Raw genomic sequence first — 12,063 nt, 5'->3', positions numbered from 1 at the left:
CTGTAGTCTATTGATACTAGATAGTGGAAAAGGGGTGGGATTAAATAAGCTTATGCTTCTTCCTGCTCCTTTTTGAACATGGACGTTATTTGGAGTTGTGGTTGCTCGTTTTCCTTTTGTTTGCTTTGTTCATTTGTCTCTTTTAATTCTATTTTTTTTAATACTTTTTCAACATGTTCAAAATAAAGATTCAATCAATCAATCAAACAAGGAGGAGACATGGAAGTTGTGCTTGGACTGATGGTGATTCTACAGGGAGTGTCTCATGGTAAACTGTTTTTTTTTTTTAAATCTCATTTTAATCATAATAATATGCTATACATCAGCAATACTTAAGCAAAAATGCATAAATTCTCACATTGTTCTCTGGGATGTTAAAGCAGCTCAAATACTTGTTCTTTATTTATTTCATTTCTTTTAATAAATTCATGTAAGTATCTACTGGCTACATCTGCAGTTTGTGTCAATTCACATTTGTTCTTTTTTACATAAACACCCTCCATACAAACTACCTTGAGGTTAAAGAAAATAGCATTTTTGCTCTGTCTAATGTGTCTTCTATAGACTTGACTTCAGTGTTTTAGCCCTAATGGCCAACAGATCTTACAGCATTTGCTTTGGAATCAACTGTGGAGGATCTGTTTGACTGTATTTCTATGGTGATCATATTGCTGGGATAACATGGGAGTACATAATGGTTGTGTGAGCTTCTATTACTCAGTGAGAATTCTAAGAGGCAAAGTTCTAAGAAGAAAGTGAAAATTCTTAAGTAAAGTTCAGAATTCTAAGAACCAGGATAGAGTCTGGGATGAAATCCAGAATTCTGATATAAAAGTGTGAATTCTGTTTGTCAACATTCCAAGAATAACATGAGAAGTCCGACACAACAATCAGTATTCTGATGCGATAGTAAGAGCTCGAAGAGCGCTACTGCAACCCCAGCAACACTCCCTGGTTGTATTAACAACAGAATCTGCTTCATTTTTCTATTATTCTCCTCTTCCTTTTCATTCATCCCTCCCGCTTGCCCTTTTTCACGGTTCTCTTCCTTCTCCCTTCTTTTACTGCGCTTGTTTTCCTACGCAGTCACCTACAACACCCTCAATCTTTACACATCTACACGGCACGATCACAAACACGCTTTTTTTGTTATTACAGGAGACTCATAGACCTGACACAGCTACAGATAAACTTCAAAAACTTGAGTTTCCTAATGTGTTCTCAGCCTGCTATAACTCTAGACAAAGGGGAGTAGCATTTTTAATACACAAAAATATTACTTCGTCAGCAGCTCACTGTTGAGTGACATTTGAGACACCGAGATACACCCTATATCTGTCAGTGATCCTGCTAATGTGTGTTTGATTCTAACACTTTCCACCAAGTAAAAACTGGAGATTTAATACATCATTGTTTAAAGTTGAAGATTTTATTAAATACTTAAAAAAAGAGTGGGCTTTATATTTAGACTGTAATGACCAGCCTGGAACATCAGCCTCTGTTCTCTGGGAAGCAGGGAAAGCTCTGATGAGAGGTAAAATTATTTCTTTCTCATCACATAAAAAGAAAATAGAAAACAAACATATTCAGGAATTAGAAAAATCTTAAGAAGATGACTATGTGTCCTCCAAGGAACAGGAAATACTGAATAAAATACATAAACCAAAACTAGAATTAAATGAAATTATTAATAGAAAAAAAATTAAATTCTTAGTACAAAGACTTCACTTGCAAAATTTTGTACATGGTAACAAATCTGGTCAATTTATTGCTAACCAGTTAAAAATAAAGAAAGAAACAACAACTATAGGTGCCATTAAAGACTTATCTGGGAGCACAGTATATGACCCTGAAAGAATAAACAACACTTTTAGGGATTTTTACAAAACTTTATATTCACCAAAAAATGAAACTGATTAGTTTCTTGACAACGTAGCCCTTCTGAAATGACCAGACAGTCAAGTAACAGCAGTGGATTCACCGCTGACATCTGGTGAACTCCAGGAAGCCCTGAGAAGTATACCCAATAATAAGACTCCAGGTTCAGATGGATTTCCAGCAGAATTCTACAAAGAATTCGGGACAATTCTGGCACCAGTAGTCCACAGAATGTTGCAGGAAATCAAGGAAAATAGCAAACTACCACCAAATATGAATTCTGCCAACATTATCTCCAAAAGTTGATTCTGTTCATCTGGACGTAGCGTTTTAGGTGGGAGAAACGTTTCGTCACTCAAGCAGGTTTCCCCAATTTTACCCTACGTCCAGATGAACAGAATCAACGTTTGGAGATTTACTTACCTGGATGATTGAGCATGCATCAAGACATGTCTGCCAACATTAGTCTCCTACTAAAACCAGGCAAAGACCCTGTATTACCCACCAGCTATTGTCCAATATCCCTTATTAATGTTGACCTTAAAATAATCTGCAAATGTTTGCGTTTGACAGAGTTAACTGGAAATTTTTATTTGCAACTCTACACAAATTTGGTTTTGGAAACTCTTTCATAAACTGGTAAAAATATTCTACAATTCCCAACAGCATGTGTCAGGACAAATGACCAAACATCCGACAATTTCTGTCTCCAGAGACAGGGATGGCCACACTTCACTTCAGACCACATCAGATGGCTATTGCGATTAAAGGTATAAAATGCAAGGATGTGGAACATAAAATTAGTCTTTATGTGGATGATGTGTTGCTTTTTCTCCAAAACTCACAAACCACTCTCACTGAGGTAAATGCATTAATAAACTCTTTCTCAAAAGTTTCAGATTATTCGACAAACTGGTTAAAATCTACAGTTCTTCTGATTAATTGCTCCTTCTAGTTTCTTTAAAAGTGGGATGTTGTTTGGATTAGGTTAGTTAAATCTGCAAGATTAGTAGAGACATTAATACCTAAATATTTATATTTGTAGATTGCACTGGGATAGAAAAAGAATTATGGAAGGCTCAAATCACTAATGGGATCGAAGGGTCGCCACAATAAAAATGATGGTCTTGCCAAGAATCAATTTTTTATTTTCGATGATCCCAAGTAAACCACCACCAGACTGGTTTAGCACTCTGGAACTGTTCATTTCTAAATTCCTTTGGAAAGATAAACCCCAGCGTATTAGTTTTAAAATGCTACAAAGGGCCGAGGATAACGGAGGACTAGATCTGATATCAACACTACTTCTTAGCCAACAGCCTACAATCATCTCAGGATGGTTAAAACATACCCTCTTATGAGCCCTGGCCAGACGTAGAACAGGCACCATGCGATAATATAGAGATTTCAGACCTACCATTCATTAGCTCAAACATCAAATGACATGTAGCAACCTCAAGGACTGACATAGGGATGATGTAGAGCAGGGGTGTCAAACTCAAATACACAGTGGGCCAAAATTCAAAACTGGAACAAGGTCGCGGGCTAACATTAATATTTATTGAAAAAAAAAATCTTCCTCCAGATTTAAGAATGAATCTCTTCTTATGGACTCAAACAAGTTTCGCTGAAAAACTGAATATGGAACAAGCAAAGCTTAATACTAAACAATATATACATTAGCTGTATAATACCAGTAGGCCAGCTCTAATAATAATTTGGTATGGCCAGAGTGTGACACCTATGATGTAGAGTTATAAAACCCGTGAGCACTACTTACCGACGAAAACAACAAAAAAAATCATCACATCAAAATGCACTCTTGTACTTGGTGTCAATCAATCAAAAGTCATTAATCACAGAAAATAAAACATTTACAGTACACAAACCTCGTTAGCTGACATCCAGGAGGGGATAATATTCGTTTATGAGCTTATTATCTTCTTCTCCATCTTCTTTCTCACTTATTTCTTCTCTTTCTCTAACTTTGAACATTACTTTCTCTATGTGTGGAGCTAACCACGAGCTGCAGCATGCAGACTCCAGTTGCACTGGCAAAAAAGTATTTGGGTGGAGACCCAAACTGCAAACAACTGTACCCTCCATAATTCACCACCAGAGGGTGCAAAAGAGCAAAATCTGGACATACAGCTCAACTAAACATCAAATGCGAAAGACTGTTACATCACATATATGCTTTAAAAACCAAAGGGTGCTCTGGATCTGGTCCAGTGGACAGGGCTGTGCCAGGTGGCATTTGTGCAGGTAAAAAAGGCTGTCTGTGGGGAGCCGCTGGAATTTAGGGTCACCTGATCCAGCCCTAATTATATGTTTTAGCAAAAAGGAAAGTTTTATCTCTAATTAGAGATAGACTCTTGTCTCCTGAATCCAAATTGGAATTACTATAAGACAGAGGAGCACATTACAAGCCTGATACTTGCAAACCTAAAAAATTCAGTAAACTTAAAAAGTTTTACATAGAATAGAAGAATAGAATAGCCTTTATTGTCATTGTACAGAGTACAATGAAATTAGAGTGCCAGTCCCTTGGTGCAAGTTTCAATAATAAATATAAATGTAAAATATAAAAAGTACAAAAAAACAATCGTAAGTACTTAAACAATAGTATGTACAATATATACAGGAAAGCAGCATTAATATAATGACAGTATGAATAGCAGCATAATATAATGACAGTATGAATAGCAGCATAATATAATGACAGTGACTGTATGGAATAGGTTCAATTGTTTTTGTGCTTATTTTGTGCTTACATGGAAACAACTGTGGTAGTTTCTGTGTAATAAGCAGGACACAGCGCTGCAAAATGCAAAACTGCCCGTTTCTATTTAATAACATATGAATAATCTATTAAAGTTTGTATATAAGATTATCATAGAATGGAATAGAATACTGAAACTCCTACAAAATGTAAATCAAAATTTTATCCTCAATATATGTTGAACTGGTTATTTTGTGGCATTACATTCTGGCAGAGTAAAAACCTATGAGATGCCCACCCAGCTGGGTATGCCCATGTACATTCATACATCTTGGTGTTCATAGATCTAGCTGTCGATTGTATTTTTAGGGCAGAATAAGAAGAGGTATGCAAAATAAAAGTCAGCGCAGCCTCAGTGTCTATAAAAGCCCTGGACCACACACACAGTTCCATCTCTGTTCTGTAATGCAGGAAGTACCCATACACGGGTCTTTTTTTTTTCACAGATGAACTTTTCTCACTTCCAGCTGAGCACTTACATGTTACTTTCTTAGCCTGTGCTGCTATGTGCATCCATTCAAATGTAAGTAAGCTAATTACATCCTTCTTTTCCCCGACGAAACACAGATTTTCTTGATTCTTTTTTTATTCATGTTCACCATCACTCTTTGTTCTTACTGAAAACATTACAAAGTGAAGATTTGTAATGTTTGCTTCCATTGCAGAATCATGCCGTGTTTATTTATATGTTTATTTATTTTACTATATTCACAGTGACATTTCAAATCTTGTTCTGTTATTACACAGTTTTTCTATCCACAGGTGACTTACCACTGGAAATATAATTTACAGTTTTATCTGTGCTTGTTACCAAATACTTGTGAGTTGTGTAGCTGAAATTCTCATATTGAATTCAGCCTCTTTTGGTAGATAAAAGGCTCCTTTGTTTGTTGGACAGCATTGCCTCACTGTTTCATGTTGTGCTAATGATTTGCATCCTTTTAATAAGCTGCTTTTTCACAGGTTGCTTACATTTTATTCTTTCTACATCAGTTCGCTCCCTTCATTTCAGAAAGCAAACTCTGCAAACCTCCAAACATAAAATGACATCTGTCATGGACATCCTGTAAAGACTGTTATGCAATAAAGCTCTCACCACAGGAACCTCTAGACTATTTGTAACTTAACTTATCACTTCAGATGTTGCACGTTTTTTCTCAAAAGTAAACGTGAAGAAAAAATAGTGTGTGCCTGACACACATTTGAAAGTGTGTATTGTTTAGATTCAGTTTTGTGTATTTAATTACAAGAGCAAGGGGAAAATTGTTTATTCGCATTTGATGGATATTTCTTGAAATCAGGTCGCTACAACACGTAGACATGCAGTTCATTTCCTGCTGTTGTGAAAATAACCTGTCTATATCATTTACTGTTTCCTGTCAGTTAGGACTCAGGTTTGCAGCAGATTTACATCCAGATTTGTACATAATTTTCTAGAATCTTTGAAAGATTGAAACCACAGTGTGGGTGAATGAAGAGCATGGAACAGTTTTTTATTATTGTGCTACTAACAGGAGGAACTCAAGGTAAGATTGTCCTCATAAAGAAGCCAAACATTCACATTTGTAGTGTGAATAATTTCACCTAATGTTCTATTAAATATGTTTTTTCCAGCTCTCATTCCAGTCGATGAGACCACATGTGACCTCAGGACGAACACATGTCCATGCTCTCCTCTTCTTAAAGGAACTGTGTATATCCAAGTGATGACTGATGCTAGTGGCCGTGAAGTGACATGTTTGAAGATGCTTCCCACCGTGAATATAATTGTGTTCAATCTGAAGAAAGAAACAATAACAATAGACAAAGAATTTAACAACAGACTACAGTTTCTAATCAGGAATGGGACAATCAAGATCACAAACGTGAGGAGGAATGATTCAGGTCAATACAGCATTGAGGTCTTTAATTCAGGTGGAGTCCGAGAGAAAAACATTAATTTCACCCTGGATGTTAAAGGCAATGATAAAGCTGAAAGCAAGTTATGTAAGTTACTCTTTATTGAATAGTGTTGATGTTATTATAAAGATAATCAGACATGTAACTGTTAAACTGTTAAACACAGTACACATCACTTGTGCAACAAATGATAGAAGCAGAAATGCAGAAAAACATATGGAAAGAAAGATGCAAGTGTACAGTGAACAGTCTATGCTGATATAGTATTTGTCTATGTATAGGTATTATTGGTTATTTAGCCACACATGGGCTGCTATTACTTTTTATGATTGAATAATCTTTTATTTCCCAGTAACTACACTTTAACTACCACCTACACTTTAAAGGCACACTGAAACTTTCCACTTGGTGATAGAATATCCTGAGCTGCACTGTATGACCATATTAACTTGTGACATGTATGCATTATAATAGAAGAAGAATCCTTTTTATTGTTGTTATGTATATATATATATATATATATACACATATATACACACACACATGCATATAAGCACAAAGAAGACACTATTAAAAGCACACCGTCATACTAAGACAGGGGACACTTTCTGTTGTCACTCTGTAGAAGTTCATAAGAGGCAGAGAAGCGAGTCCAGTCCGTTTTAGCTTCCTGGGGAATAATAGCCTTTGTTTGGCTTTCATCACAAGGTGTGACGTGTTCAGGAACTGGGTCAGGTCAGATAATGACCTGTTTCATATTGGGATCTTCTATGTTGCAAACAGGGTTGACAACATATTTTACATTTACTTTGAATTTTCATTTTAGTCAAAGCCAAATAAAAACATGTAGGTAATACTTCATCATACCTTGGTTAATAAGTTAGTAAAGTCATAGTCAAGTACTTTTAAGTTAATTTTTATACAATAAAAATTATAATGTCACAAAACATTAACAGATTTGTAAACATTATCTAAACTGGTTTTATAACATAATAGTAACGTTAAAACAATGTTAATAAACTCTGTCTACAGCATCTATAAATATTGTACACGTTTATTAAGGAGGAACCTGGAGGACCACGCTACACGTTTGAGTGTTTTCCCCCTTTGTTCCAGTTTTCTTTCACCATCTCTTTATTTAGTTTAAATAATAGTTTAGTGTGTGGGGGTTGTGCCCAAACGTTTATATATTTACAGTTAGTTAACCATAATAATACCAAAGTCTTACCAAAGTTTACGCTTGAATAAATTGTAAGTACTGTACTTATAATTATCACTGTGTTCTCATCAGCACACAGTTTTCCTTACCTGAGGCTAGTCTTTGCTGCACTGGGATCTCCCCTGATAGCAGTGTCATGCTGTGTTGTGTATCGGGAACTGAAGCATCTTAAGAAGACTTCTAACAAGGCGGCCCGTGATCAAAAGAGGTTGATATACAATTACATCATTTCAGTGCCATAATTTGATGGGTAATTGTAAAAGTATTTATTTTGCTATAATTGATTTTGTTTTTCTTTCACAGCCTCAGGTGTGAAACAGAGAACATAAACCTTAAGTGTGAGTCTGAGCTTTAGTGAACTGAACTCACTCGTGATCAGCACTGGACACTGAACTGAGGATCAATGAAAAATGAAAACAGTTAGGAGGTGACTGTGGAAGTTTCATATTGTATCAAAAACAATTTAAAAATGTTATGCTTGCAGCTTTGTAATCATATTTTGGAGATCAGATAAGAATATACAGTCATGTATATTATCCTGATTCAAAATTCCTTAAATAACAATAAAAACTTTGTAAATGAATGGGAAGTCTTTTTCAGTGAGTTAGTAGGGATTAAAAAAAAATAAAAAAAAAAGTAATATATATATATATATATATATATATATATATATATATATATATATATATATATATATATATATATATATATATATATATATATATATATATATATATATAGTGTTTGGAAGGTTACTTTTAAAATGTATTCCACTACAGATTATAAAATACATGCCCCAAAATGTATTCTGTAACGTATTCCGTTACGTTACTCGATGAGAGTGACGTATTCTGAATACTTTGGATTACTTAATATATTATCATGCTGTTTACAACTACGTGAATGTACTATTGCTGTGATTTATTACTGTTACTGAAGGTCTGCAGCTCCGAACCGTAGTAAAGGGACCTCTGGCTAATACGTCAGGTTCCGTGTCGGGCTCGTAGCCGAAAAATAGCTTTACTTTGTTGTCTGGGTCAACTTTGCTTGCGAGAGACAGATAGAGGCGTTGAAAGGCTGCTCCAAAGGAACTTATTGTTTCGGAGGAAAACACAAACACAGCGTACAGTTGAGTCTTAATAGCTTACTTACAACTGGGCTCGTCAGGCACTCTTCTTGGCTGCAGTGGTTATTATTATATTTATATGCTTCCAGCTCCCGTTTTTGCTCGATGACAACTTGTACTTTTCCTTTTTCTCCCTCCCTCGCTCACAGACACATAACAGGTATGGCAGTCCATTCTCCCTGCAGCATGGACTACACTGCCTATGATGCTACATTCTTTAGAGCTATACCTGTAGCATTCTGCCTATTAGCTTAGCACAACAACAACAACAAAAAGGCGCTCTCGCACCCAGGAAACACCCAGAGAGAGAGCATCACCCTGTAACCATGGCAACCGTAACCTTGCCGCCTGGAACAACAGAACATACCTGTCAAACAAACCCAAACAGTCCTGACCCGCCACAATATGAAACAGGGAAGTACCGCCGTGTAAACCATTTATTTCAACAAAGTAACTGTATTCTAAATACCACCTTTTTAAACGGTAACTGTAACGGAATACAGTTACTCATAATTTGTATTTTAACTACGTAACGGCGGGACATGTATTCTGTTACTCCCTGTGACAAAGTGGGTGAGAAGACCATTTGTCTACATTCTTAGTTAACATTCTTGTTTTGATTTAACCATATTTCACATGTAATCTGCAATAGGCAAACATCTACTATCCCGGGTTTGTTTATGTTCTGCACTTTTACAGATTATATAATATAACATCTTGGTTTAAATCAATTCATGCAAGTTGGTTAAGTTAACATGTTATTTATTTCAACTGTTAATTTGTATTGTTTGAACTTACCTTTACCTACCTGTCTTCCAGAAGCAAAAGGAGGAAATGTAGTTCTACTTCCTGCTTTATACCTTCTGGGTTCATCTGAGGTCACAGGAAGAGACCAAGGGCAGGAGGGGAAGAATTCTTATAATTTAATAAAGTTGATTTTAAAGGGTTTATAAAGAAATAGATTTAATGTTGTGATATGTATTGATTACACCAGAGTTTATGTTGCCAGTCAAGAGGAGTAGTAGAGGATGAATATAATCATGTTCATCTCACCTACCTACTGAATGGAATAGTCCAGAGGAGAAAGTGTTTGATTAAGGGGACTATTTAAGCAGACGAACTCAGGTGTTTCAGGAGAAGGGTTCAGGTCAGTGTAGCTGTGTGCAGTTTGACCTTAATTTCCGTTGATTTAAGTTCAGTTATGTTTATTTGAATTGAGTTTATTATAGAGTTGAGTTTCTTATTTGTTTCTTTGTAAATATTCTTGGGCCACAGAATGGTGAATAAATCACTTGCTACACTGGACAGCATCAGTCTCCTGCACTTCTTTGACCGCTTAAGTCGAGTCCTACCACACTCCCCAACACTGTATATATATATATATATATATATATATATATATATATATAAATATATTGCTGTAGTTAGAAATATATTAAAAGATATATCAAACCTTGTGGGTTTTGGCTTTATCACTTTAGTGTGTCTTTGAATGAACCTAAAGAAGTTTGAAAATAAATATAACTGTTTTAATTATAACTAACAGGGCCACATATTCATCAGTGTGGATCTGACTCTAGGGACATTGACAGGATAAAATGAAGATGGACTCTGTGGGAAAGCTGCTTGTGTCCCTGCAGCTTGTATGTTGACCATTGTCTGCGTTTCACTTCCTTCATATAGTAGCGGTGTAAAATGAACATATCTCCTCATATGGTGAGACCTCAGGGTGAAACTGAGGCTCTCAGTGTTGCTAAAATATTCTCAAATTTCTACATTGTTTCACACGTCTATTTTCTCATGCAACTGAAGAACAGAATTCACTCAGTCAGCTTCATTGTTTTAATGAAGTTGACTGTAAGTGAATTATGACATCACACAAAAGCTTTCTCCAATTTATTTCACCACTTTGTAAGTGGTGCTAATGAATAATTACGATTAATAATTAAATTTTTAAAAAAGCGTTAACTTTATTGTTATATATGTTAGCTGTTTTTTTAAGGTAAAATGTAGTTCAAATCTAATTTTTATACAGTGCACATAACTCAACTTACTGTCAAACAAGAGGACCTTTATATGACTATGATTGAATCTGTGGAAATACTATATGTCAAAAACAGAAACATGTATTTCTGCACTTAAAAATAGGTCAAACAGAATCATTAGTTATGATTTTGCACTAGAAATGGTGCTATGAAGAAGAGAGACCCTATTGCTGTGTAAACAATATAACGACATTACTTTTAACGTCTGGACAAACATATTGGTAGGTGTGAGGTTTCTCTCTACTGGTTCATAAAGGGATTGCATTCAAGCTTTTACACTTTTACACTTTAACAGGAAAGGATCAGCACTAGTTACTTTGGTTGAGATGGCAGGAGCTTTTTAGGTTAATTTGTCCAGTAGCTGTATGTCGTGGCATTGAATTTGCCCTTTTCTGTGCTACTATAGGCAATAAATTGGACAGAAATATTTCAGCAGGCAAAAATGGTTAAATTATATATAAAATAACAGAGAAATTCTTCAATGTAAAGTAAAAAGGCAATGAGTTTCATTATTTGAGACGTGACTGTTGGTCTGTTCTTTAGTTTTGTTCTTTGGTGTCAACATAAATCTTCTTCTTCTGTACTTTTGTCATGTAAACACATTATGCTTGTGTTTGGTCCGTTTATAACATCCTGCCATGCGATTGCATTTGTCCCTAACCACCAGAAACCCTCACGTTAACTTTTATCAAGTGGAAAAAAGTTAGCGTTCATCCTTCAGCTTCACTGTGTTAATGTTATGCTAACGTAGCTGTTTTGCTAGTGATCACGTAGGACATCATTATATACCAGCTAGTCCGACTTCAGTAACCCTACAAAAGTCCCTGCTGTACATTTTAATTTTTTCAGAAATCTCTCAGTCAGAACATGGCATATGATGTTTAGGTGGAAACTAGCGAGCTAATTTCCTGCTAACTTCTAACTCCGTTGAATTTAATAAATCTGTTTTCATGGATGCCTGAATGTTAAACTTAATTGTTACACGTGGTTAAGCAGCAACACTGATCATTTTATTAAAGATGAAAGAATTTAGACAGTTTTTAAATCTCAGTGATGCCACAGTGTTCCTTTGACTTTGGGACCTGAAGCAGACGGAGTTTTGGACTCAGATTAC

At 35.6% G+C, this 12,063-nt stretch overlaps 1 protein-coding gene, 1 long non-coding RNA gene and 1 pseudogene across 4 annotated transcripts in view; 2 read left to right on the top strand and 1 right to left on the bottom strand.

The window, feature by feature from the left end:
* The window catches only part of LOC309719630, a 109,127-nt pseudogene that overhangs the window by 94,549 nt on the left and 2,515 nt on the right, over positions 1–12,063 (top strand). The window lies entirely within an intron of this gene.
* LOC309719651 (uncharacterized protein) lies at positions 5,111–8,325 on the top strand. 2 transcript variants are annotated; one of them, XM_082555933.1, is made up of 5 exons: positions 5,111–5,183; positions 6,098–6,186; positions 6,275–6,646; positions 7,851–7,986; positions 8,082–8,325. In XM_082555933.1, exons 2-5 carry the CDS (start codon positions 6,132–6,134, stop codon positions 8,131–8,133), a joined length of 615 nt encoding a protein of 204 aa, XP_082412059.1. In that variant the 5' UTR covers positions 5,111–5,183; positions 6,098–6,131; the 3' UTR covers positions 8,134–8,325. The 2 variants fall into 2 exon arrangements, 1 of the variants encoding a protein (XP_082412059.1); XR_014280276.1 differs by having other exon boundaries at positions 5,129–5,183; positions 6,044–6,186.
* LOC309719686 lies at positions 6,365–9,228 on the bottom strand. The gene is made up of 3 exons (XR_014280296.1): positions 8,931–9,228; positions 7,868–7,958; positions 6,365–6,438 (listed from the first exon to the last, which is right to left on the bottom strand). It is a non-coding gene; the product is annotated as an uncharacterized lncRNA (long non-coding RNA).

Source organism: Aulonocara stuartgranti, assembly GCF_965226115.1.
Source record: "Aulonocara stuartgranti genome assembly, chromosome: 2".
Lineage (NCBI taxonomy): Eukaryota > Metazoa > Chordata > Actinopteri > Cichliformes > Cichlidae > Aulonocara > Aulonocara stuartgranti.
The sequence above is the reverse complement of the archived record's forward strand: the minus strand, read 5'-3'. Positions and strand labels throughout refer to the sequence as shown.

Bases quoted from the DNA above. Each gene is read 5' to 3' on its own strand.
- LOC309719651 (XM_082555933.1), top strand. From the start codon at position 6,132: ATGAAGAGCATGGAACAGTTTTTTATTATTGTGCTACTAACAGGAGGA. The intron at 6,647-7,850 runs GTAAGTTACTCT...TGTTCTCATCAG, and splicing joins TAAAGCTGAAAGCAAGTTAT to CACACAGTTTTCCTTACCTG. The intron at 7,987-8,081 runs GTTGATATACAA...TTTCTTTCACAG, and splicing joins GCGGCCCGTGATCAAAAGAG to CCTCAGGTGTGAAACAGAGA.